The sequence below is a fragment of the Oenanthe melanoleuca genome, chromosome Z (assembly GCF_029582105.1).
Source record: "Oenanthe melanoleuca isolate GR-GAL-2019-014 chromosome Z, OMel1.0, whole genome shotgun sequence".
In the NCBI taxonomy this organism is placed as follows: Eukaryota; Metazoa; Chordata; class Aves; order Passeriformes; family Muscicapidae; genus Oenanthe; species Oenanthe melanoleuca.
The window spans coordinates 66,322,675-66,350,276 of record NC_079362.1 but is presented as its reverse complement, the minus strand read 5'-3'; the positions used below and the strand labels follow the sequence as shown (position 1 = coordinate 66,350,276).

The window sequence follows — 27,602 nt, the reverse complement described above, 5'->3', positions numbered from 1 at the left end:
AAGACGTATAAAACTATTAACAAACACTGGATTAAGTTAAAAGTATAATTTTGGAAATATTTGTTTACTGCAAGCTAAGCCTATTCAAAAACATCTCTTTGGGATGTCCTCCCGAAGTCCTCACAAAAAGAGGGATTCCCATTATCTCACAATAGCTGTGATCATAGACAGTAGGACGGCAAAGATATTATTGGTCATAAAATGGGAAGAGGAAAGTACTTTCTCATCTCATAGCTGACATTATTGCAGCTGCATATAAAGTAAAAACAACTTCTGATGCCAAACATCCTTCCCAATTTAATGAACACAATTTGTTGGTCATTATTATTAATTTTGCATAGGAACTAAATATTACTGTACCTCCTGTTCACTCCTATCCTAATCAAGAACAACAATAAAAGGAATCTGCTTGGTTCTACCCAACGTGCTTTTCTAGGAAGAAAGCTGCTACTGGGTCAATAATTAATTGCTATAGATTAGGAACGAAAAGCCTTAATCCACAGTTCTATGGGGCATTAGTCGAGGAGAAGATGCTACAGAAACCTTCTGCAGAAGAACTTAGGATATATTGCCTCGGGCATGGAAGTCTCATTTGACTCAGGATATACAAATTGTAAACAGATTTATGATTTATATAGATGTTTACATCTATCCCTAAATTTATTAAAAATTGTTTATAATTAAACCACTGGAACATGCTGCTTGGACAAGAAGACAACACAAGGTTTTTCTGTTCCATTATCTTTAAAGTTTTTTTCAGTTATAAGCCTTCCAATACCCTGATAAATAGACTATTTTCAATACATGTTTTATTAAATATATAAGCATCTCTACACACAGACATTCACATACCTTTTATCACTGGATCACTACAGCTGTTTTTTGCAAAGCAGTTAGGCCTGCCATTGCTATTCATTTATGAAGTGAACTTCATAGGACAACAGAAACAGATTGGCTGGAGTTGGAAGGGACTTTAAAGATCATTCCAACATGCCTGCCATGGATAGGGACATTTTCACTAGTCCTGGTTGCTCAGAGCCCCATCCACCCTGCCCTGAATTTGTCAGGGAAGGAGCACCCACAACCTTTGCCAGTGCCTCACCGCCCTCATAGTAAAAAATTTCTTCCTAATATCTAAGCTAAACCTACAGTCTTTCACCTTGAAGCTCCCTTGTCCTGCCACTCCAGGCTCTGTAAACAGACTCTCTCCATCATTCCTGTACCATCCCTTTGGGTACTGGGAGGCCCCAATTAGGTTACCCCAAAGCCTTCCCTTCCCCACGTTAAACAAACCCAGTTTTCTCATCCTTTCCTCATAGGAGTGGTGCTCCATCCCTCTGATCAACTCAATGATCCTCCTGTGGACTTCTTCATGGATGTATATCTACATTATTAATATATACTACTATTAATGCATGTTATGTTAAAGTGTTCCAAATAAACTTGGAATATTTACCTTCTTTTCAATTTTGTCTCCAGGGACAAAACAAAACAAAACAAAAAACCAAACAAAAAACCCCAAAACACTACCCCCCTAAAAAAAAAACCAACAAAACCCCAAGGCTTTCTTACTCACAACTGAGATTTTTGACATAGGTTTCATAATTTTTCTTCATCCAAGTAATTTCTAGTAGTTATAATTCAAATACTACACCCTTTATGTTGTGATTTCATCCCTGCATATTTCTGAGCATAAGCTCCCATCTAGCAGCCCAATTCAGCTGCAATTTCAGAAGTTTCATATTACTTTCCTGTGTGAATTTTGCATTTTGAATTTTCAATGCATATATCACTTTGAAAAGACTACAACGCACTTTATGAGAAGTCATACTTTCTAAATGTGAAAAAAAAAAATTAAAAACCAAGGTTTCCTTTCTTTTTGAAAAAAAACCCCAACCCCACTAGTATTATACAAGTCTTTCCCTCAGCAGTTTCCTAATAAGAACCTGATGCTTCCTGGTGGCTTTGTGAACCATTACATAACATCTATTTATGCTACTACTAGCTTGCAGGATCAGATTCATGGTCTATACTTAAAAAACCTCTGTGGGTTATAAAACAAGATCCTATCTCCTTAAGACATGTATCAGATTGCTTCAAAATGAAACAGTAATAAATTCAAATCAGATCCTTACAGCCATTTTGATCTTTACTGATTTCTGTATCTTTAACTGGAATGAGAATACATGGAGTGAAAAAGTGCAAGTTGTGGCACAGGGAGAAAGACAGAAAAGCTTTAGTAAAACATGAAAAAGGTATTTTTTTAAATAGGAAAAAGAAACTTCTCTGTCCCTGATTCTAATAAGATTACAGAAGAACAGCCAAGAAGTTCCAGAATGAAAACATATGCTGGAACACAAATCTTTAAACTGGAATTAAATACAGCAGAAACTCTATCTGTACAACGTTCAAAGTGTCTAAAAATACCACAGACAAAAACAGCAAACAAACTAACATTCAGGAAAACACGTTTTTGACCTTTATTTCAACCATATAAGAAGAGATCTCCAAAATAAAGTGAGAAAAGGAAAACACCGTAATAGCATACAAGTGTCATCAATCCTATTATTTTAATGTCCAAAGACACATGGGGTAACGTCTCTGCTGCTGCCACAGGACTACAAAATGAAACAAAATGAGGAAAACTAAATGTTTTTAAATCTTAAGATGGGGTAAGTAAGATTAGGTAAGATTTCTTGGAGGCAACTTTGCAGTTTACATTAAAAAAAGCAGGCTCTCAGCCAGCTTTTGTGTGCCCACCAGAGGGCAGGGCCACGCAGCAGAAGGTGAAAGATTTGCAGTGCAGCACAGACCATGTTAACAAAAGCTGCTTTTATTTCCTGAAAAGGTAATTTAATACTTAGTGGTCTCTTTATAAATGTTAGAAAGATTTACAATCAGCATATGGAGACCAGTGCTATCTTCTCACCTGGAAATTATTACAGATAGCTAGAGAGACAAGACATTAACCAGCTTGTCAACCTTCATATTGTAAAGTGAAATTACATTTTTTAAGCAGTAAAGACCAACACGCCACATTTTCGAATTATTAAAGCAAAAAAGTGTTACTTTTAACAACAGGGTTTGACATTGTGCAGTGACCATAACAACAGACATATTAAAACATATAAAAGCAATTTATTAAACCACAGATGGAAGTTATTACTGTTTAGGTTACTAAATTGCAACATAAAAAACCCCACTTCCCAAACATAATAGAAAGTTGTGCAAGTGTTGTTGCAAACTCGAATTACATTATACACATGAGAAACGAACCACTTCCAGTTACATGAGCAAAACCACTGTGTGGTGGCATCCCTTACGCTTTTTTTCATGACCCTTTAATAAAACTACTGTCAATATTATGAGCTAACCTCCCCTTTCACAGCAGATTTCTTCTTCCACCTTAAAAATTAGAAAGCACAAACATCAAAGCTTTAAAAGCTCTCCCACTTTAGGTTTGCCCCAATATGCTTTTCTTGCTAGCTCTACTATTTCTAATCTGTTAGTAATTGCTACATTATCAGAAGCACAAGCATGTGTTTTTCAGCATTCCCATTCAAATCTGCAAGATAAAATCTGTTACTGAAGAAAAACGAATGTTTCAACCTTCTTCTCTGCCGAAGACGTGGGATAGGAAATGAGGCAATCAGGCAGTAACTAGAAGAATTTAAGCCCTTTTAAGGCAGCTGCAGAAGGAAAGTGTCTGATGAAGGAACAAACCCATTACAAAAGTCTATTTTAAGAGCTCAGAAAGTGAACTATACTCCTTGGGGGGATAGATGACTCACTCAGAAGGTAACAGCAGAGATTTACCTTGGAAAAATTATGGCTCCTTTCCCACTGTTCTAAAGCCAGCATTTTTTCTTAGTAGCTTGTTTCTTCTTTTCTAAATGCAATCAAAAATAGTGAAGGTAATTCACCAAAAGCTCAAACTGCCACTACACTCAATGACCAGAATATTTCTCAAAGAAATTAATCGTTCCTGAAAAGCAGAACACAAAGTCCCAGTCGCAGCAAACCTTCCTCTCCCCTCACTGACCTGCTATTTAGGAATTCAGCTGTAAAAATAAACTTGGTGCTTGACTTTGGAAGAAATACTGCAGGTGGAGAAATTAACTCATTAAGACCCAGCAGAAAATATTTATTTTAGTCAGTTTAATTGATGTCATGATGAAAATAATTGATTAAAAATCATAAAGAAGTGTTGAATTGAATAAACAATTCCTGGATGATTTCATTAAAACCTGAATATCCTTTGTGCACCAAGTGTTGACCTGTAAAAAAGCAAAGCATATAGGGCATATATAGCATATAGCACACGTGAACTCTAATGATGTTTCTAACATGAAGAGTTAGTGAAAAGTTAGTTGAAAAGAATAACTACTTTTTTTACAAATTAATAGTCCTTATTTGGAGATGATCTTGTTGTTGGAGTTAACCATTAAGTATTGCAATATAATCTATTCATCTTCCACAATTACACAGCTTGACAAGCCAGGTGTTGCTGCAGTGGTGATAATTATTATATTGCCTGCTTATCATTTACTGTGCTTTGACTCCTGTTTGTATAAACAACCATATTTTTTATCTATCAAAGGTCAAAGATGTAGTAAGAATTGTATATTTTCTACTTTTCTTTTCATTTTGTGACCTACATGACATTGTAAAACTGCAAGTTACCAAGGATTATTTAAATGAGTACACTTCCAATTTCTGGTATTTCCTTCTTATTTTCCTGCTGTTAAAGTGAAGAAGTGAAAACCACTTCTCTCAGCAAAAGCCAGTTTACTTCGTGATAAGGGCTCTAAGGACCTCATAGATCTCCTCCAAAAACCTCCTTGCCCACACCCTTTAAGTACTTTTTCAGAAACACTGCTTGGAACTTGCAGCTGCTCATGCTGATTTTGGGGGATTATTCCCTCTTGAAATGTGATGTTTGCCTTTCTGGCCCATATTAATAAACAGAGATCTTTGCAATTAAAAAAAAAAAAAAAAGAAAAAGAAAAAGACCAAAGGCTTTTGCTTTTCAACACTTTATTAATAATTTGCTATTGAAACTATGGAGGCCGATCAGCCACTACCTCACTCAGCCTGAATCTGAAAGCTAGGACTGGCATTACAGTCCACTTTCTATTTTTTATAGTTTGCTTGCACTTTTTATAAAAAGCTTGCATTCACGTGGTAGCAAAAGTATAAGCCTAGAGTTAGTAAGAAAGAGAAAAGAACTCAACTGGTGCTGGGTGTCTAAAGAATTGTCATTGCTCGTGACACAAGTACATGACCCATTGCTGCAGTGATCAGCAAATTGGAGCAAGCTGTGTTAGTGCCGCGTGAATCAAGACGGTATTTTAATGTTAGCAATAATGTTAAGTTAGTTATATTAATTATATATTCATAACATTACCTTCATCACAAACTGAAAGGCTCGAACAGGTAACACAGAAGACACAACATGAAACCACCTCGTGCTCTGACCTATCGCAGTCTACTAAAAATCGCCTCTTACAAAGCTGAGAGCAGAGGGCTCTTTCCTCACCTCCCTTCCATTTTGGTGTCTCTCAGAAGCAGAACTCCTTTAGGTGAACTAAACTCCGTCAAACCCTCCTCAGCAGGGTGCTCGGGATGCATCACCGTGTGAACGCGCCACAGGAAAAAAAAAAAAAAAAAAAAAAAAAAAAAGCAACATTATCAGTACGTTTTTAAGGTTCTTTATTTACTCAGACAGCTTTTAAAATGTAGAAAGGAAGCGCTAAGGCAGCTTTAACCTTCCATCCCCGGCGCTGCAGCCCCGCGGTGCCTGCTCGGACGGGTGGCCTGATGCTCCCCGATGGTCCCCAGCTGCAGAACCCCGCGGTAGGCGAAGGAAACCCGCGGCACCGGTGGCAGAAGGGGAACCGTCAGGAGGGGCTCCCGAGCGGCGCCCCAGGTGTGGCGAGGCCGCGGTTTCGCCATGCAAAGCCGCCGCAGCCGCAGCCCGCCTCACGCCGCTGCCCCGGGCGGCATCGAGGAACAGCTGCAGCGCGTGAAAAATCTCTGCTATTTATGTATTATTGTAGGGTTTTTTTTCAGCCTGCAGAAGACTGGAGGGATACTTCAGAGAACCACAGAATCAATTTGGAAAAGATCTTTGAGACCACTGAGTCCAACTTATGACTCAACACCACCACGTCAACCAGACCACGGCACTTGGTGCCATGTCCAGTATTTCCTTAAACATCTCCAGGGACAATGACCCCACCACCCGCCTGGGCAGCCCATTCCAATGTCTAATCGCTTATGTGAAGAAATTCTTTCTAATGTCCGTCGCAGTCTACAGCTTCCTCACGAGGGGAAGCGGAGGAACAAGTACCGATGTTTTCACTCTCGATGGCGAGTCAGGGAGGATTAAGGCTGGAAAGCAGCTAAAGGTTTTTCACTCAGAAGGTGATAGAGCACTAAAACAGGCTCCCCAGGGAGGCGGTCACAGCACCAAGAAGTGCTCGGACAACGCTCTCAGGCACAGGGTGTGACTCGTGGGGGGGGGTCCTGTGCAGCGCCAGGCCTTCGAATCCATGTCCCCTGTGGACAACTTGTGGGCAGCTCTCCGCCTACTGATCCTGTAAAAATCTCCTTTCCATCACTACAATCCCTCCCCCGCCCCTCAGGGGAGGCGGGAACTAGCGATGACGGGAACAAAGGGCCGCGTCCCCTTTAAAGCCGCCCCCCGCCGCCCCACGTGAGCGGCCTGGGGCGGGCGTTCTGAGGCGCGTCAGTTCCGCTTGTGTCGCGCTGCGGAGGAGCCACGCGCGGAGCAGGACGTGAGTGCCGGGTCCCCTCGCGCGCCCCTGCCACGCCGCCATCTTCTCCCGTGCGCCCCTTCCCGCCGCCACTGCCGCGGCCCCTCCTGGCCCGATTCGGGGCAGCCGCGGCCGGGTGGCGCCGAGGCGAAGCTTCCCTTGTTCCTCGAGTGCTCGCGGTGCCCAGCGGGAGGGATACCCGCTGTGGAACGGGAAGAGCGATCCGTCGCTGCCGAGGGGGAGCTGCCATGTTGGGGGGCACAGCCTGATCGCGGGAGAAGATGGCGCCCGGCCGCGTTCCCCCTCGCGCCGGGAGCAGCCCCAGCCCGCCGGCGACCCCTGGCCCGCTGGTTCCGTGCTGTCCTTTTCCTTCACCCCCCCACGGGTAACTTAAAGTCCCTTTGCTGCCACCCTGGCCCGGGAAGACTCGGGCGTTCTCGCCCGCCCACCCGCTCGTCCCCATCCTTGTTCGGGCCTCGACTCTTTTTCTCGGGGGGCGACACGAGCCGTGGAAAAGAGGAATGGGGGAGGAAAATGGCGGCTGGGATCCGCCTACCTGGAGTTCCCGGCTCGTCTTCCTTTCCTTACCTTTCCCCCCTCTCCCTTGGCCCGGCTCATCCCGTCCCCTCGCCGGCGCTGCGGTGTCTCCTCACGCTCAGCCTCTCTCGGGGAGCACCCACCACCCCACATCCCTTTTTCCTCCAGTTTCCGCCCACACCTTCCTCCATGTTGTCCCTTTCTCCTTCCCATGCGGACCCCGGGGTCATCCCCCGAAACATCGTTTAGCTTGCCGGCTCAGTGTCATCTGTTTGCTTATTTTCACATTGCCCCATTCCAGCGCTCCTTTATCCTAGAGCGTGGCTTGTGTGTGCCTCTTCACACTGTGTATCTTGTGCCGTACTGCAGCTTCCGTCCTTGTCCTACAAGCTATTACCACAGGTCTTGCCCTACTTTAGAACCACGTTGATCTATTAGCATTATTTGGACTCCGGTTTAGTTGTTTTGTTTTGGGTGGGTTTTTGGTGGTTTTTTTTTTTTTTTTTTTTTTCTTTTCTTTTTTTCATTTGCATGTGTGGGTTTTTCTTTCACTGCCCGTTTTAAGAACGCCGTTACTCCTTTTTTGTTTCCTGAGATACTCTGTAATATTATCTTGGCCTTTCGTAGCTCAGGTTTGTATTGTACAGTTTCAGGAATACTTAATTTTATTCTGAAACAACAAATTATCTGTGTATTTGTTACAGAGAGTTTCTAGCAGCAGGGACGATGCGTAACCACTATATCTAACCACGTTTGCATATCAGGGTGACCCGCAAAGACACCTGGCAGCATGCATTCAAGGAATGCTGAATGCTAGTCTGGAGGATTGTCTCCAGTGACTGATGTGTTGAAGTTGCAGTGAAAACATTGATTGCAGCGTTGTGTCTCTCTGTAACTGAGGTGTATTTCAGACTGTTGGATTATAGGTGGGAGCTCGTGCGTCATGTGTGTGGCAATTGTGCAGCATGTTACTTGCAAATACAACTGAGTGAAATGCCCATGTCAGAGTCTAGATATTGCTAGAGTCTTACTGATTCATATTTGTGGATGTAATAGAAAGGATTCAGCTGGAGAGCAGTATTGTATTGTGTATTTTACATTGTGGATTTTGTCATGTCTAGGAATATATGGAAATCGTGAAAAATCATTCAGCTATAGACAGTTCAGAAGCCAAACTACTGTGCTCTAAATGTATTTTAATGCAGTTGCAGCAAAAAGAGGAAAAGAGATAAGGGGGAAGAGTGCTTGATATTGCATCTGCAGTGTATATTAAAGCTTAAATGGAAAAGCAGGAAAATCTTTAGGAGTGCTTGAAGAAGATGAGCCAGTACTAACAGGTTTGAAGATTGCTTTCCAGCCAGAATGGAATGTCATTCCTTATATAGTGTTCTCATGTTATTTTTCTTTTCCCAGAATGCCTAAATCAAAGGAACTTGTATCTTCAAGCTCATCTGCCAGTGATTCAGATAGTGAAGTTGATAAAAAGGTGAACAATATATGCAGTTCATTACTGTATTAACTCTTTTTTTTCAGGCTGGGGTTAAGGAATTAGGTGTGCATTATGTCATAAAATGCATGCATGTCATTCCATGTGATTTATCACACTTTAAGAAACTTTCTCTTCCGCCCACCCATCTCAATAACAACAAAAACCATACAACCCACTTTCTAAGTATGGGTGGATTGCATAATTTTTGCCCTGAAGAAAAGTTTTTTTCTTTAGTTGCACTTCGTTTTCTTCATGCCATTCCATATGATAATTGCAAATTCCCTGTGATTTTTGCTTTGTGGCAAGCTTCTGAATGCTTCTGTATTAGCTTCCCTGGTGGCAAGAATTTGGACTTGAGAGCACGTCTCAATGCTGCTGCCATTTTCATACCTGGATTACTTCTCTATAACAAAAATCTGCACTTGCCCTGTGCTCCTTGTGTCACTTGCTTATCTTGTTCGCATGGTTTTTTTTCTCTGTTTCATTTTCTTTTGTTTGCTGTTACACCATCTGCTAGTTTCTCACTTTAAAGGTGAGCCAGTCTGAGTTGATAAGTTTTAAAATGATTGTTTTAAATGTATAAAACAAATGTTCCCATTTAATTTAAATAGTTGCTTAAGTTAGAAGTTTAGATGTACCTATCTTTTTCAACAAAATCAGAAAAAACTAGTTTATTTATCTTTCTTAAGAAATGCTAGGTGGTAACACATGTACCAGGTCTTTTAACAATAGTACAGTACATGAAGAGGTCTGGTTTCCTATTTTTGCAGGAGTAGAAATAGTAACTTTGTAGCTTCTCTGGGTTATCTGATTTACAGATGATATTATCTGAATGCTTTAAAAAGTCGTGTAGTTTATCATGCTGTAGGCAGTGATTAGAGGCTTATTAAAGAAACAGTGGTCTGATAGAGGTGGTTTCCAGATCCATTCTTATCTTATTTATTATCTTAATAAATAATCGTTCCAGATTATTTATTACTTTATCTACGTTTTTTTTTTTCTTTATTTGGGGGTATTGCAAACTGTTCTGTACTTTTTGTTCCATATAGTGGAGAAGAAGGTGCCGTTTTCATCACACTTAAATTTTTTATTAAAACTATTGAACTGACAATGTTATTGTACAGAAAGAAAAGGATTTTTGAAATATATTTTGATCTGATTAAATTCTCTTTAAAGCCAGAGTATTACTTCACTGAGAACAGAGTCAGGCTAATTTTGAAGTTTTTAAATTCTAAACGAACTGTGTTGGGTGCCTGCCTTGACACACAGCAAGAAGGTGCTATTGCTTCATAGTAGGCTGTGGCATACAGTGTAAACTTATGTGTTACATACATATTTGTGATTGTGACTCATGCTTTTGTTTTTTTGTTTTGCTCCAAGGCAAAGCGGAAAAAGCAAGTGACTGCAGAAAAACCTGTAAAGAAACAAAAGACTGGTGAAAGTTCAAAAGGTGCAGCTTCTTCTAAGCAAAGCAGTAACAGAGATGAGAATATGTTTCAGGTAAAATTGATGACTCGTAGAGCCTGGTTAAGTTAACATATTACATTAGGTGCTGTATAAATTTTATGAGATGGTATGAATTTCTTGATGGTGTAGTGCTTGGCCTCCTGAGTCCTTGGCCAAAGGGGATTATGATGCTGGCATTCAGATGAGATGCTCAGAAAAGCTTGCTCAGGTTTCACAAGAGTAAAAGAATCTTGAGTTGTATCAGTTGATCTAATTCTCATGACTTGCTCCTGGTATCTCTGGGTAGACATTTATGTAATTAAATACAGCCCTTACCATCAGTATACTTTAACTATTAGATCAGGTTTGTCTCTACATGGAAGTGTTTTTTTAATTTGGGCTCTTGAAAAAAAAAATGTTCTTGGTAACCAAAATGTGGACTCTTCATTCCTGTTTAACTAGGTCAAGGGCAGCTTGGCCTCCTGTGTTATGACAGCATCTTAGATTAAGTTTTGTTTGTTCCCTTATGATGCAGGGTCTTATCACTGAACATCTGTAAGGATTGGAAATTGCAATATTGCCTTGTTTTTAAGGAGGGATGAGTGTCTGTTTTTCAGTAGAAAGATGGATTTTTGAATTCAGGGTATTGCAGTTCCCAGGGTTAGCCAAGGCAGTAGCAGTGTGTGCTGAGAGAGCTGATATACAGCTGTTATATTAGCTGTTTTGGGGGGTTGGATCAAGATCTGTTAAAGGTCTCTGACTAGCTGGCTGGAAAGGAACTTGAATTCTTGAGGCTTTGATTTTTGAGTTTGTGAAGGGATATGAAAAAGGTGCCTAATGAGATGACCCAAGTACAAAGTAATGTAAATGAAATAGTTCTGGGCTGTAGTTGTGTGAAGTAATATAGGGGAAGAAAAGTCTGTTCTAGAGAGAAGACCTGCTAAACTGATACTTTCTTACGGGGCAGTTATTTTGTTTAGGAGAGCTTTGCTTGAAGGCTGTGCCTGGACTTCATATCGAAGGAAGTGTGTAATATTTTTAGTTCTGCTTGGGCATGCTTCGAACCATGTAGGAAAAATGAAATGGTGAATTCTACAACTTTTGAGGTAAACTGCAGATTGAACTCTGAAGAATTATGTATAAACTGAGTGCTATGTTTGTAGTAAGTTCAGAAATTCCAGCCTTGGAGAAAACTTCAGAACTTCTAGTGTTCCCCTGATGCAAAAACACACCCAGACCCGTTCAAATAAACCAAAAGTGTGCATGCTCTGGTTTTTTGAAACCTCTTCAACCTAAGATAATAAAAAGTTACTTAAAACAGACAGTAGAGGAGTTGTATAACTCTGATGAGAACAGGGTTCTTCTGGTGTTGAGTAGAATACAGGTCTTTGACTATCACCTTGACCTTAAATGTTAGTGTTAGTCTGTGCTTGCCTTTGAAGTAATCAACAATAAAATATATTTTGGATTACTCATTGAGTTATGGTGAAGCGTTGTCAGTTTTTGTCATCTGTATCAACTTTTGTGCAGTAACTAACATGCAAATGTTAAAGAACAGAAATAAAATTACTGTAGGTCTGAGGATATTGCCCTTTCTTCCTCTCTACATGGGAGGGCATGCTCGTTAATTTTTTAGGTATAGTTTTGTTTGTTCTAGGTCTCTTAGTGATACTAGAAACCTTTCTAGAGAGTTTCTCTCTCATGACAGTAAAATGATCTCTGATGTGGAAGTGAGTTTGCAGTATAGCTTTACAAGAGTGGCTTCAGGTGATGGAAATCAGGCTGTAAAGCATTCATAGAATAGTCACTGTGTCCGTATTGTGTATGGGAGTGGCTGCAAATGATGTGAAACTGAGAGTCTTCTTGTTCCACACCCTCAGGCTGTGTTATTGAAGCATACAGATTCCCTTAATATAGAGCTCATTGTGACTACTGTATTCAGAAGATCCAGCATTTTCATAAATACCTACATTTTATATTTTTGTTTGAGTTTGTTGGTGTTATGGTTTTTTGGCAACTTCTTACAAAGAATAGGATTAATATTAAGTAGTGTTAATAGTAAGTAGAAGACAATTTGTTCAATATAAGAGACAAGGTGTGTTCTGTCTATTTGCATGTCTTGACCTTATTAGGTTTTATAGGGAACCTAGTAAGCTCTGCAACTTGATGAAGGATTTGTGTGCTGTTAGGTTGCAGAAATTTGTTACTCCCATGTGTGATGTATTACTTGAGGCCCTAAGGACAGGCTTTATTTGTGTTAATGTGGAAGGGTTTAGCCTTGATGCATTGGATTCCTGTCTGTGGCTTCAAGCCAACCTGAGCTCTGCTCCATGTGCTTTGGTTAGTTTGACTAATCCTATCATCTACCTATGCCTGATTTGGATAAAGTTTGTCAGTATTCATTAGTAACTACCTAGGGGAGAGAACTCCATTTCATGATCATGCATTTAACTGAAATTGTTACGTCAGAAGTAGTCTCTGTTGCCCTTTCCACCTTCCAAACCCTTTTTTTTGAGGGGGGGTGTTTTTTTGAGTTTTCACCATATTTGGGCTTTGACTTGTGAGGAATAAGTTCTTTGATTTTTCCAGTGTAATTTCCCAGTGTCCTTATCATTGGCTCCTGAAAGAAGGTAAACAGAAATTTATGATGGTCGGAAGCTCTGGTTTCACATACTAATTATGAAACTTAGGTGGTCACCGATGCATTTCAAAATTTGCTTTGTTGAAGATGTCACTGTTTACAGGAGTCTTATGGTCCTTACATGGTTATTGGCTAGGGAGGAGAGAGAATTTTTTGCTGTTTATGCTTGCACTGTGGGTGTACAGTTTTATCCAGAAAAACTGGAAATAGGAAAAAGGATTAAGAAGGTGCTTGCTGAAACTCACACAGGAAGTCAGTTGCATATCTCTGAAAGGAACAGAGATGCAGTTCAGTGCTTTTTTGTTCTAAGAAACAGAAACCTGGAAATAACGGTTTTAATGTTTACTGATTTATATAAGTTAATAGAGTAGAATAATCTAAGGATCTGTACTATTTAATAATTTAATATTAACTTCTCTGTGAAGGTTGAACTGCACTAAGTACTCAGCTGTAAATCATGATGACTGTCTTGGTTTAACCCCAGCCAGCAGCCAAGCCCTGGGCAGCCACTCACTCACACCCCCACCAGTGGGACTGGGAGAGAATTGGAAAGGTAAAAGCTGGAAAACTCGAGGGTTGAGGTAAAGAGTTTCATGGGGAAAGCAGAAGTCACACATGCAAGCAAAAAACCAAGGAGTTTTAATTCATCACTTCCCATGGGCAGGCAGGAGTTCAGCCATCTCCAGGAGAGCAGTGCCCATCACATCTAAGTGTCACTTGGGAAGACAAATGTCATCATGCCAAACATGCCCCTTTCCGTCTTTTTCCCTCCTCTTTATATCCTGAGCATGATATTACATGGTCTGGACAGTGGCCTTTGGTCAGTTGTGGGCACCTCTCCTGGCTGTGTCTCCTTCCACTGTGCCAAGCAGCCCCAGGTTCCCTGCCAGTCTGAGAAGCAGAAAAGTCCTTGGCTCTGTGTAAGCTCTGCTCAGCAGTAACTAAAACATCTCTGTGTTATCATCAAGGTGTTCAGTATAAAGCTAAAACACAGCCCCATCAGCCTATGTGAAGAAAAGTAATTCTTCCCAGTGCAGCAACCCTTGGAATGCTACTCTGGTTTTTGAGAAATAGAAATATCTTCAGTCTCTGAAATGACTCAACATAGTCAGCAGTGCATGAAAAAAGATCTCTTCAGAGACGAACCTGTACCAGAGTTACAGGTAGCTAACTATGAATGTACTTTAACTAGTTAAGTCTAGATTTTGTTTGCATTTTTCAGTGTAGATGTTTGTCGGAACTGTACTTTAGAAGCCTATTTAAAAATTCTAGTAGTGGCAGCTTTTGCGTAGAGTTCAGCTAAATATCTGAAATTTATTGGGAATATTCATCTGAAATCTAGATCTGATGTGAAATCTAACTTAATTTCAGCATTTACATCGAGAAATGCTTTTATGTAAGGTAGACTAAACGCAGAGTGAATGTGAACTTTGCGTTACTGCCTTTCACCTTAATGTAGTTGAATTTCCTTGAAAATCACATTCTAAACCTTCTTACTGTGTTTGCAGCTGTAATCTGTGATATTGAATTAGATTTTATTTCTTACAACAAATCTGGAATTATTTGGCAAGGCACTAATATTCTTCAATAGCCATGGGAAAAAAAGGTGCTGCACGGTGCTACTGATTGAAGCTGTTCCTGGAGGTGACCTTAAAAGTTAGTGGAGCATTAAAGGGTAAAACCAAGACATGTTGTCCGTGTAGGCTATTTAGAATATTCTTTGCCAGGAGTGCAGATGGACTTGGGCATGGTACCAGGTTTGGTCTGAAAGAGCTAAGCTGCCATAATGTTATACTTTCATTTTTGAGTTTCAAGTTTGTTTTGTAATTCTATCAGTTAAAAATACTGTCTTATGAACAGTAACGTCTTATTAAATTTAAAGATTGCTTTGAAGTAGGACAAGTGCTACAGACTTAAATTACCTAAAATGTCTTAATTGTTCTGAGGTCAATTTTAGACGTCATATAGCATCTGCAGAAGAAAAATTCTTTTAAGTGAAGATAAAGTATTCACGTTGATACATATTTTGTGAAATAAGAGCATATGACTTAAACATCTCTGAATTATTGTACTTGATTGGACAGTTTTTCAGTCTTCTTGGTCAAACTTGATCCTAGTGTTTTTGGGCCAGTGTAGGGCCTATCCTTAAATTGTATCAAAATGCAACCTGCAGAGATAATGGAAGTTTAAATTGAAAGGTAGTGTTTTGCCAGGAAGGAATATTTTATTTGGAATTAGTTTCCTTTAGAATCTATTCTTTTGTTATATAAAATGTATCCAGAAGGTATATGCAGAATTCAAGGGATTTCTCAGAATTGCAAGAAGTTTTATTTATGTTGTAATTATCTAGCTTCTAGTTCTCAAATTCACCTTGTTCATGGAATTTATGTGAATAGATATTTGGAAAGATATTGAATAAGTCCAAGTACATAGTGTATTGTATAGTTGATGGTATAATTCTTCCCTAACTTCTCCCTTCTCCAGCCCCAAAAAAAAAAGGTGCCCATGTAATTCAGTTATGACACTGGTTTGAAAAATACAGAATTTCAAAATTTCATACTGTGCTATGTGCTGGTAAACTTACAAAATGTGACTTTTTTTTTTTTTTTTTTTTTTTGAAGACGTGGTGGTACAGTGAGATACCCATGAGGACTTGGGAGTGGGCATTTCCATCTGTATTTACTGTGTTTACAAAAGAAGAAGGTGTAACATATGGACATCTAATTTGCTTTCTGTATTTGGGGAAGGGACTAAAATTTAGATTTGGGAGTAGCTCTCCCTTTTTCCTTCTTTGTTTAGAACTGTTATGAGGAAAGGATTTTTTTTTTTTTTTTTTTTTGTTTTTCAGAAAACAGTAAATACATTATTTGCTTGAAGCAAGCATGTAAAGAATACAGGTATTTCTATTCTAGGAGAGCTACATTGAGCATTGCCTGCTCAACCAGTTTTAAGTCGTTACTTATTAGCCTACTGACTACTCTGAATTAAGCTTTTAATCTAGTTATTTCTGTGGTGTCTAAAATAAACTGCAGTGTGCAGTGTCACATGTCAGAGTCTAATGCTGCTGGGGAAAGTGAATGCTGTAATATGTAAAATACCTAATAGACCCTTATATGTGTTTTGACAGATTGGCAAAATGAGGTATGTCAGTGTACGGGACTTTAAAGGGAAAGTCTTAATTGATATTAGAGAATATTGGATGGATCAAGAAGGTGAAATGAAGCCTGGCAGAAAAGGTATTGTTCTGCTTCGTATTACTTTGTATTAAATATGGACTGCACTTTCCAGTAGAATTTCCTATATCATATTTTTATGCTTTCTTGCTACATGATACTTTTTGAGTAGTATTTTTACAAAGGATTAGTTTTCTCTGTAGGTTATAGATATAATCTTAAGTGGGTTTGTTGGCCTGAGTCTGTTTTCCTAAAGAGATTCTCCATGATTTATGGAAAGCAAAGTGTCAAATATGAGTAAATTGGGTAGGGGAGTTATAAACATATTTATACCATAGCCATATTTTCCCCCCCACCTCAACTGATTAACTTAACAAACTGAATTTCCTCTTATGGCTGGATTTCTTATTTTGGAATTAACTGAAAATATTTCATCTTTTTTATAAGATTTTAATTTTATTAAACCATGTCCTCCTACTAAATTGTAGATTTAAAAAACCTAAATATTTAGTGTAAATAATTATGAAAAAGAATTGTTAAAAAGGATTTTAGTAGAGGGGAAAATATCTCAAGTGTCCCAAGTTTGTAACCTGCAGCACAGCACAAGCCATTGTACTTCTCGTTCCCACTTGCACAGTTGCTTTTCATGGCAAGGTTTCACTGTGAATCATTTTCAGAACTTACACATCTCAAAATGGGGATTACAGGGCAATTGCAGTAGTTAAACCGTGCTTGATGTTATATTTCTTCTCTTTGAAAAGCCTACTTTTTATCCATTTTCATGTAGCATCAGTGAAAGGTAAGTATGATACATTCTGCCCAGGTTGTTCAGAGCCTCATGTGACCTGGGCTTGAGCACTTCCAGGGATGGGGCATCCACAGCTTCTCTGGGCAACCTTTGCCAGTGCCTCATCACACTCACCCAATCTAAATGGACCCACTTCCAATTGAAGCCATTCCTCCCTATCCTGTCACTACATGCTGTTGCAAAATGTCAGCCTCAGGTACTGGCAGGCTGCTAAGTTTGAATTTTGAAGAACTTTAATATGCAATCACTGTAAGGTTTGTTACATTCTTTTGGTGTGTTCAGGAGCATCTCAGTAAAAAGCAATTTAGAAAGTTTGAGAAGAATTTTCAACATTTCTTAAATAACCACTGAGAATAGGTTTGTATGAACAGGTATGCTGGTGCTCTGCAGGAAAATGACTTGTTTTGGATTTGTTGCTAGTTAATGAAAAAGGTTACTCTAACTTCTAAGGACTTCATGTTCTGTGTTTCAAGGTAGAATTCGATAGTATATGCACTTCAAATTGCAAAGTACAACAGAATTTGATGGGTGGGCCAAGTGACAAAAATGACGTGATGTAGATAGAAGTGTTTATCAGTGCAGCAAAAGAGTCTGAATTTTGTTATGATAAAATTAAAAATAATCTGATTCAGTATGTGATTCTGATATTTCCTTGATGAATTTATAAGCTGCTCATCTAGCTATCCAGTAGGAGTAGTAAACATTTTGTAATAAAAATAAACCCAGAAGTTTAAATTACTGTTGGTGTCTGAAGCAGCAGGTCTGAATTTTATTTGGTTCATCTGGTCTGTGGTTGAGGGACATCCTCATGACATTTGATCCCCTAATGATGTTTAGCACACCTTTTCAGATGAAACCTGCCCTCCAAAGGCTGGTGGAAGGCTGCTTAGAGAAGCTCCATGTCCATTGCTTGCTGGTTACAATTCTGATGGTGCTCTGATAAGACAGTGATGGTAAAGAAAAGAAAAGCTGTGGGCTCTAAAAATGGAATTGAAAGTTTCAGTTGTTTTCAGGTCCTGCTCCACTTTCAGGGAGAAATGAAGGAAAACTATGACTAGGAGAGGAGAGTGGGTGTAATTAGTGGAAGAGCTTGACAGGAGAAAGTATGAGAGGACTGGGAGCCCTGGGAGCCTGGACTTCCCTCAGAGTGGGTGTTGAAATTTTAGGGTAAGAATGAGTAGACCAAAGCACAAATGAAACATACATGTACTTGAGGGGAAGAGGAGATCAAATTTAGAACTGAAGTGATGGGTTGTGGGGTACTGAATGATTATTGGTTGAATGTTACTATAGACTCCTGAGAACTTGAAGTAAAAATTAACTTTTGTGTTGGTTTATGAGTGCTAGTGCCTCTCCAAAAGGTTACTTACAGCACCTGTTACTTACAGTGCTTTAAAAAACAGAAGGAGGAAAAGCTTCCCCCCCTGCCGAATTACAGTACTTGAAAAGTGCACAACAGACCTGTCTGCATAGGTACAGCTTTTAGGAACTAACAGGAGTACAAATGATTTCCCACTTATCACCCAGGGCTTTTGTGCTGCCTTCGGTCAAGGCCAGAGTTGTATTTCACTCCTTGTGTTAAGCCTAGTACTTGTACAATTATTTGTTACACACATTTTCTTTGTCAACTTGTCTAGATATAACCTGAAGTAAAGTTGAAGCATTGGAAATGGGAAGTTTCACTTTGTAATAAAGATGATTGTTGAAGTAACTCAAGTATTATTATTATAGCATAGGCTTAGTGTATGAAAGCAGGCTTTATAATAGTTGCACAAGATCCTGCGCCACAATTTTTGTCTTAAGTGTTTATTTTTAATGCTTTTCAGGTATTTCTTTAAATCCAGAACAGTGGAACCAGCTGAAGGAACAGATTTCTGATATTGATGATGCAGTAAGAAAACTCTAAAGACAGAGCCATACAAAAACTTATATCATTTAGTTGTTTTAAGCAGTCTTTTTACATTGGCTTTAGTTTTCTAAAATATTGTTTTCCAAGCTATTGTATATTTGGATTGCAAAACAATTTGTAAGATGAATACTTTTTTTATGTGCATTAAAAGTGTATTCTGAGTGAGGCTATTTGTGTATACTTTACTAAAAGGAATTGTGTTGCTTTCACCCCATGGTGTAAAATAAACAAACCAAGTAATATGTAATGCATACTTGTTTATGGCCTTTTGATTGAAGGTGTTTGCTGATAAGGCCACCTAATAGCTTTAGTCATTATTTTAATTCCAGTTTAGTTTACAGTAAGTATGAATTTGTTTTCTGAGGGGATTTCTTAAAATGTTTCAGTTTCGCTTTTCCTTTTATTCCATTTTCTTTGGTATTGCTCTGCAGCTTTCTGCTTTAACACTTGATACAAACAATGAATACTTGGAAAAACACGATTTTGTAGATAATTTTCAGTACTGTATTTGCTAATTTACCCTATTTATTCAGATGTAAACAGTCTTGAATACATAGCTTTTTTTGCATCACTTGCATGAAGGATTATGCTAAACAATAACACTTGAACACAAAACATATGCTCTTTCTTCCCATTTTTCTAAAGCTTGCTTGACCTAGAAAATGCAAGGAGCTTTTATTTATTTTTTTTTTTTTCGTTGGATTTTAGATGTGAAGAGTAAACTTCTACAGTAATAGACATATACCTCAGAGTAAGACAGTATTTAAAGGCTCTGAATTGAGCTTATTAGTACACTCTTCAAGGTTTGCATTAAAATAATTCTGGAATACATAATAACCAGTTATTCTATAGAAAATAAATGGTTTACCTGTCTGAAGGTTTTTTGTTAATTTGAAATTACTTCGTAAACAATGATGCTTAAATTGGACTGTAATACAGGTAAAACAATCTAACAGGGTTAAAACTGGTGCATCCAAAATGTCTGTCATGTTTCTGCCCCATCCATGCTCCCTGCCCAGAGCAATGAACTCGGGTTGCATCCTGTGGCTCACGTGTGCACAGCTGGCTTATCTTCGTGCAGAAGGTGCTTAGCGCGCACAGGGAGCTTACCCGGTACGTGGCAGACCGTGACCCAGCAAGCTTGGCTGTCAGACCTGCTGCCTCCTGGACAGAAAAGCCCCATGGAAGCTCTGTTACACAAGTTGCTGCCCTGGAGGAAAGGTTTTGTGGTGAGAGAGTCACCAACAATAGAAGGGAGAAGGGAGAATGTGATGGAGAACTTGAAGATGTAAGGGGCACACTAGGGTGGAAGTTAATGGTGCAAGATCAAAGTTTGCTGGCACAAAATAACTAGTGAAGAAATGGAGACAGAATTGGAGAAGTTTATTTTCTGACATAATTAAGCCAAGCAAGAAGATAAAACAGCTTCATGAAAAAGGACATTTCAAGACTAGTGAACATCAACTTAGTTTGTGTAATTTTCCCATTTAATGATACCATAGTCTAAATTTTGTATAGATAAAAAGATTTACATTTGTTTGTTTAGTTACAGAACATTTTGATATAGTTGTTTATACTGCAGACATTATTGTAAGTGCCATACGCTGTTTATGTTCTGCAGAGTTCATAATTCAATGCAAATAAGCATTAAAGGCTGAGGAAGAGAGACTTCATCAAATAAAGTGCATGTTACTTAGTTTAAATATGTCACATATCTTTATCTTTTTAATTTATCCATTGTTGACATTGCAGATAAAATTAAGATCTGTTTTTGTATAGCTCAAGAAATCTCTTTAAGTTTTTAAGAACTGTTTGAGGGTGAATAAAAGGGTGAAGAGATGTGTGTGGTAGCAGATGTGGTTTTGGGCACAGCATTCTTTTTTGAGTGACTCTTGAAACATAGGGCTATTTGGACCAAATAGAAAAAACACGAAATAGCTGTTAAAATTTCACAGATGAGTGAAATTAATTGCTTCAGATCACTATAGACAAGTTCTAGGTGTTTTTTAATTGCAATATCAATATATATATAATCTGATTTTGTTCCTTTATGTCTGAAATTTTGCAACCAGATTTCATGCATTTTAGCTCAGAACTTCAAAGTGGCTTCTTAAAAGTGCATGGTAATATTAGAGGGAAGATTGTCCGCACTTATATTACTGTGCTAATGGGTCAGTTGTGTTCAGGAAGGTGGGAAATTAAAATCATTCATTTGGGGAGAGTAAGTGAAAAGGTTTAATATAGCGATTAGTTTTCATGTGGAAATTGATGGTAGAGATATCCAAACAAGTTAGTATTTGTTAACCACGAGGTATGCGTATCAAAAAAGACAAGTCAGTTTCATAAATGTACTCAAAATGGGATGACTTGATCAGATGACTGTTGTAATTCGGTAAATGCAGGTGACTGATGTGCTTGTAAGATAGTAATATGCAAGTAACCTTGATAAAATTGTGACACATTCAGTATTATTTTGAAATAAATTGTAGTGATTTGTAATGTAATCATCTATAGCTTCTCTAATTTGAGAAGAAAATTGAATTTTTTTTTTTAATAAAGATTACTTTTTGCATACAATATTTACTAGGATATATGTAGAGGTATCCATGGAAGAAAATTGTGCATGTATGATGAGGCTGTCTAATGCAAGATAAATGCACTGCTCCCTCTCCCATTTAGGTGATGAAAGATACATTTGGTTCTTGGTATTTTTGCAGGGCATATTAGCAATATGTTTTATAAATTAAGCCTACTGAGGACCTTAGGGGGAAAAACACATCAAAGAGATGCCAAAGTACTGTATGTGCGATAATCAAACTGTCATGTACCATGTTGCTCGTATGTAGAGATGTTCATATTGAAAATAAACAAATGCAGTACTAATTTTGGTATTTCTTCTAGAGGAAATAGCCCTGGTTATGTACGTATGTGATCTGTTAGCAAAAAAAAAGTTAATGATTGTAATCCTGGTAACTCAAATGTCTTATTGTTAGCCATGTGGAATGTTTCATGTTTTGCTCTGGTGGTGTCCAATGTGGAGAGGCCACTGAAAATACAAACCCTTCAGCTGTAATTACCTTAATGTTAAAATAAAAGTTGGTTAAATGGCATATGTGTTATAACAGTTTGAACATTTGGAAATAAAATAAAGACTTCTGTTAATGTAGTGTTATTTTTAATAGAAATTTAGCTGCACTCTAATGTTATGGTACCTGCTGTTTGTTTATTGCAGCTGTTGTAATTTGGAAATCTGAGACTGTCATTATATTAATTTGGTCTGTGTTTGTGGGTGGGAAAATGATTGTGTAGCCCAGAGGGATAGAAATTTCTTGCTTGGATAAAAAGAACTATCATGTAAATATGGAAACAGCAGATAGAAACATTTTCAAACATCAGCTAGGAGGAAAGTGCCTGGTGAGTTGTTACTTTTATGAGATTGGCTGATTATCTTTTTTCAGTGGAGTTTCTCTTTGACTGTAAATGTTGTCACAGATGAGGTAGAAAAATCTCATGCATTTATTGTCATTGGTCAGTTACATTTGCATAGGCTTATTCAGGAAGGTTATTTATTTTTCACATACTTCATGTGACTGTAGGGAGTGGATTAATTAGTGGATTGTAGCCTTGAACCTAACAGACTTTTCTTCAAGTAATTTGGCATAGTCTAGTCACAGAAACAGAAGTTACTCTGTCTCAAAGGAAGGAAGTGGCGTGAGGGGTTGGTGGGGGTCATCATGTCCTCCCTAATCTTCATTCACTGCCCTACTGATGGGGTTCCCTGTTGTAGCTCCGGTGCCTGCATGGAAGAGCTTTCCAATAGGCCCTGTTTGTGCTGTGGTGAGTCAAGGCTGCACGTCCCTGCTCTCAATTACATAGAAGTGTGAAAACATCTGCTGAGGAACTGAAGTAAATGGTCCTTGGCTTAATGATGGTTTATCAGGGAAGCTTAATTCTGCTATTATGTGAGCAGAAGGACATGGCTGCCAGTCAGGGGTACTTTAAGAGCCTGGCACCTGTGCCCTTGGTATTGCACTTGATTTAACAAAAATGTAATAATTTTTATAAGATCTGCCTAATTTGGTTATTGTACTTCCATTATGTCAAATGAAGTACAGATTGAGGTTGTGCTGAGGACTCAGATTTTTAAGTTACCTATCAGAAGGAGGTAGGCTCTCAAGAACTGTAAAACTGTAGAACTGAAAGCTAGTGCAACAGAAAGTCTCTAGCTGTATTTGATAAGGCTAAATAAGAAAAACATTCCTGCTTGGTCAGCATCCCTAATAGACTGCTGTTAGTTATCAGCACTTACTCACTTGGGCAGAATTAATGAGCTGAGAACTGTTGAAGTAAATAAATGGTAAGATTCTATATAACCCTGTTACTCGTGTTATCTAAAGAAGAGCTGTTTCACACATTAAGAAATTAAATGCTTTATGTTTTTGTAATAGGCTAATGTGTCAGAGTGGTTTTTACACTATTGAAGACAAAGCTCATTTCATCTTAGTTTATCTCAAACCTCTGTTTATCTATTCACTAAAATACCCTCACACCCTGGATCTAAAAGGGAGGTGAATGAGGGTATATTAAGAATAAATTTGAGATTGGCATGTCCCTAGCATTATTAGCTGCTTTGAAATTAAAGTTATTAGTAACACTTTGCAGTATGTTTGTGACTTTGATTTTCTGTAGCCTTTAAGGGTTTTTGCTAGCTGTTTCAATGTAAAGTGGCTTTGCTGTTTCCTCTGTTTTACATTTGTCATCCCATACTGAGATCTGCAGCTCCTTTTGTATTTACTCTACTGTTTGTATTCTGACTGGAAGCATCCCTCTGCCTCTTGGAGCACAGATATATCTGGCTAAACTCATGCTGTCACAAGACAAGGAATATCTCAAAGATTGTATCCTAGTGGTACTTGGCAGATAGAACTGCTATTGCTAAAAAAGGTCAAATAATATGTGTGTGTGTATATTTTAGCACTGTGATAAAGCGTACTTAAAATAGTTGAATTACTCATGCCAACATGCATACTTCCCAAAGGAAGCCATTTTCTTCATACTTGGGTTATTGTCTGCAGTGAAAGTACTGGACAAATGCCTTTACCCCTGAAGTGATCATGAACAGCTTGGAGAAAATATCAGTGAGATAGTTCCTGGGGAAAAAGTGATGAGAACTGTCACATGGATGGATATCCTTACCGTAAGTGAGGGTGATTGCAACTGCAATGGTTTGGTTAATGGAAAGAAAACTTGTTTGCATGGGCTGCCTGAAAAGTTGCTAAAGTGACCTGTAGTACATAAGTATCTTTTATGATCATGTAAAGACTGTCTTCCTGTCCAAAGAAACCTTTGAACAGTATTAATTTGCCTGAGGCCTGTTTCTGCATAACCCAATTTTTATCTTTATTTTATTTCTTCAGAGATGTGTCACTATACATGGTATAGTTCCCTTTCAATAGAAGGAGAACTAGTAACCCTGAATGAGTTATTCCTGTACAGCTGGAGGGGAAAGGTGTATTACCTTATTTTCATACAGCAATTATTATGTTAATATTTAATAGTAATGTGCCTTTCATCTCTCCAAACAGATTTGTGGCTTATCTGTTAAATTTTTTGGGAACAAACATTTTGGGGTTTGGAGAAAATTTTGTAAACAAGTTATGTAGGTATTTCCATCATTCCTATAAACATGTTCATGCCTTGGTGTTTTAATTTTGTGGCACTTTTTTTCAGGAAAGTCAACTTTATTCCTTGTGATCCTTAAAGAGCAATGAAAATCCGTATTTTTAACATAATGCAGTTTCGGATTTTGAAAATCAACTTGCAGAGGTCATGCCTGGATGCATTTTCTGTTAGATTACTAGATTGTTACCTGGTTGACAGTTTGCTTTAGAGTCTGAGCAACTGTTAAAAAGAGTCTGTTAAACTGCGAGCTTGTGGTAATGCCATGTGAGAAGATGAGGAGAGGGAAATGCACAGATAATAAAATAAGTTATTTTTTTAGAACCTTTTCAGAACATGATCCAGAAACAGTATGTTTGCATTTTGAAGGCAAAAACTAACCACAAAACCACTAAAAAGCATTCCACTTAAATCTGAATTTGCTATTCAAACACAGGTTCATCAAATGCCCTATTTATGAAATGTTTTTGAAAAACTTCTTTGCAGTGTTTGGGATTTTATAACAAAATCTTCATAGATAAATGTTTACAAACCAATACAAAATTCTTAAAGCTAAGTGAATTTATACCAAGGTATATTTTTTAATTGATCTTGTGGGTTTGACACTTTGAAACAATTAACTGAATAGGTAAATTTCTGTGAAGCTTTGTGAGGACTTTGAAGCTTTCCACAAGTGGAGGTTGTGTTCCTGGTTCAAGGAAGAGACCTGTTAATGTCTTGTGTGGAAGTTTTGGGACAAAAAGGCTGCTGAGGGTTCTGGGCCATGAGTTTGATCTGCTTTAGGTCAGTATCATCTCAAAGCCTTGGTACTATCTGTCTGATGTATTAAATGAAGGGTACAATGGACTAGTTTTAAGAATTTTTTGTGTATTCCACTGAAGTAAAATTTGCATGGATATATTTAGCAGTATTAATTAAACATTCTTTTTTATGTGGTTTTGTCTTCATGAGGATTGAGATTAGCACCAGTCAAGAAATTTCTAATTCTGCAATTGATAATATAGCCTAGATAATGTTCAGATTTGTTTTGCATTTGATTTCTGCTTTAGTCATTGCTAATATACTTTCATAAGAATCGTTGATCAGTACGGCATTTAGGATGGATGCAAGGAAGGGGAGTACTTTTCTATTTCCAAACAGATCTCTTTTTTCATTATGGATCTTTAAAATTCAGGATGTACGGAAAGCATAAAGAAGTGCTTTTCACTTCAGTGTATGCAAGATCTTAATTGAAAACCTTCCCATAAAAGAGCCTAGCAACCTGTTGGCAAATCTTCAGAAGTGTATGTAATAGTTCGGAGAAGTGAGATTTTTTTCTTTTTCCTGGATAAACCTCACTGACTTTTGAATAACTTACATTTTCCATACAAATACTCAGACAAACATCTGTATAAGGGCTACTAAATAAAAGTTTTGTGGTGGCAGCAATACTGATGTAATAAGTTAATGCAGCAAACGTGTACTGGCTGGTGATGGGCCTGAGCAGTGCCGTGGCTCAGGCATCACCCACGAGCTGGGCTGATCCTGCTGAGAGCCATGTGAGAATGGCTCTCCAGGTCACTCCTCAGGGCTGAGAGATGCTTTACCAGTGTCTGATCTCTACAGTGAGGTAAGGAGCGTTTGACTTTCAGCCTAAAGGTGTATTGTGTGCTAGTGACGTTTATATATATACACATCTATTTATTTATTACAGTATCCTCTTATTTATTACAAGTGTGTTAAATAGTACAGTGTTTTACAGCTGTCTGTATTACTAAGTCGTCATTTAGGTCTGTCAGATCACTCATTAGTTACCCTTCAATGATAGCTTAATCACCATTTGATTACCATGTAATTTCTAGTTGATCATCAATTACTTATCATTAATCAAATTCTTTAGTTAACCACTCAGCAATGACTTGATAAATCACTGTGATACCTAGGTGTCACTCCATGCACCTGGATTTCTTGGCTGTTGTAGAGTAGAAAATATCATTGCAAGTATTTATTGTGGAGGTGCACAGCTATTTGTGTGTGGCCTGTAATAATACTGCATAACAGTGTAGAAGTCCTTCACTCTTGAAGTGTTTCTAGGCATTCTACATACTTTCTTATCTTTTAGAGTCAGCCTCCTCTGGGTTCTTTGGAGGACTCTGTTGGGAAGACATTATAGCCACCACACAGGGAGCATTGGGTAAGGATGGCAAATAGTTGTGGATAAAGCTGGTTGAGTTCTCTGTACAGCTGGCTGCCAGGAGTGCTGAGGCGTTTGCAGCACTCAGAAATGAAACATCTGTGGGAGGGTTTTTTCCACTTCTTGATACATGAATCTTCGGTAAATACTTTGAATTTGGTTGGACAGGGATTTGAGTAATTGTTTTAAAAGTAATGAGAGTTGAAATTAAAAACATTGTCTTAAATAACACCCTCTTACTGTGTTAATGATGGGACTGGGGATTTAGAGAACAGTCCTAGCTAGTGATTAGGAAAAAATTTACTGTGTCAATTCCTTCTGTTTGCCCAATGTTTTGCAGATATATTTTTGTCTTGTTATGCAATATGTTAAGACAATGTTCATTGTTCAAGATATTTAGAATAATGTGTCTACTGTGGCTAAGAATTCTGTTTCAGCCTGTAGGGAAACTGCCAGAGCAATGAGGTGAAAACCAGCACAGATCATATGGGTAACGTAGTGCCTCTATTGCCTCAGGACTTTGCTGTATATGAAAATTGCAATTTTGATGAAGATGGATTCTACATCTGGGCTTCTTGGCTTGTCCTCTAATAAGATGGGTTCCACTCATATCTATTATTCTGGTACTGAAATACAGTATTTTTTGTGCCATGAAGTGTGAATTCATGTCTTGACTACATGCTGGTTTTCCTGAGTGATCAGTAACCTTGGTATGGTCCTACTCTTTGTGATTCTCCCTAAACTATCTTTCATCCCTGTCAGCTTTTCAGTGCCAGTCAGTGTGCTTCCTGGGATAGCAGGAGCAATGGCATCTGTGAGATCCTGCTTTCTGCTTTGCTCCTTGTTCTCTCCAGCACTCCTGGCATATGGAAGAAGTAGACACTAGCCTTCCTCCAAAGTTCTCATCTGAAAGGAAACCAGGTACTGTTGCAAAGTACAGCAACAGTCTCTTTGGACCTTTCTTGATG

General features: G+C 38.4%; 1 protein-coding gene and 1 long non-coding RNA gene across 2 annotated transcripts; one reads left to right on the top strand and one right to left on the bottom strand.

Annotated features, from left to right (window-relative positions):
- Positions 1 to 3,654: 3,654 nt before the first annotated feature.
- Positions 3,655 to 5,641, bottom strand: LOC130264997 (uncharacterized). The gene is made up of 3 exons (XR_008842542.1): positions 5,540 to 5,641; positions 3,817 to 4,277; positions 3,655 to 3,689 (listed from the first exon to the last, which is right to left on the bottom strand). It is a non-coding gene; the product is annotated as an uncharacterized LOC130264997 (long non-coding RNA).
- A 1,009-nt stretch (positions 5,642 to 6,650) lies between these two features.
- Positions 6,651 to 19,033, top strand: SUB1 (SUB1 regulator of transcription). Its single transcript, XM_056513875.1, has 5 exons — positions 6,651 to 6,800; positions 8,730 to 8,802; positions 10,186 to 10,305; positions 16,020 to 16,128; positions 18,700 to 19,033. The coding sequence occupies exons 2-5, from the start codon at positions 8,731 to 8,733 to the stop codon at positions 18,777 to 18,779; spliced, it is 381 nt and encodes a 126-aa protein (XP_056369850.1). The 5' UTR covers positions 6,651 to 6,800; position 8,730; the 3' UTR covers positions 18,780 to 19,033.
- Positions 19,034 to 27,602: the final 8,569 nt, after the last annotated feature.

Bases quoted from the DNA above. Each gene is read 5' to 3' on its own strand.
- SUB1 (XM_056513875.1), top strand. From the start codon at position 8,731: ATGCCTAAATCAAAGGAACTTGTATCTTCAAGCTCATCTGCCAGTGAT. The intron at 8,803-10,185 runs GTGAACAATATA...TTTTGCTCCAAG, and splicing joins ATAGTGAAGTTGATAAAAAG to GCAAAGCGGAAAAAGCAAGT. The intron at 10,306-16,019 runs GTAAAATTGATG...GTGTTTTGACAG, and splicing joins GAGATGAGAATATGTTTCAG to ATTGGCAAAATGAGGTATGT.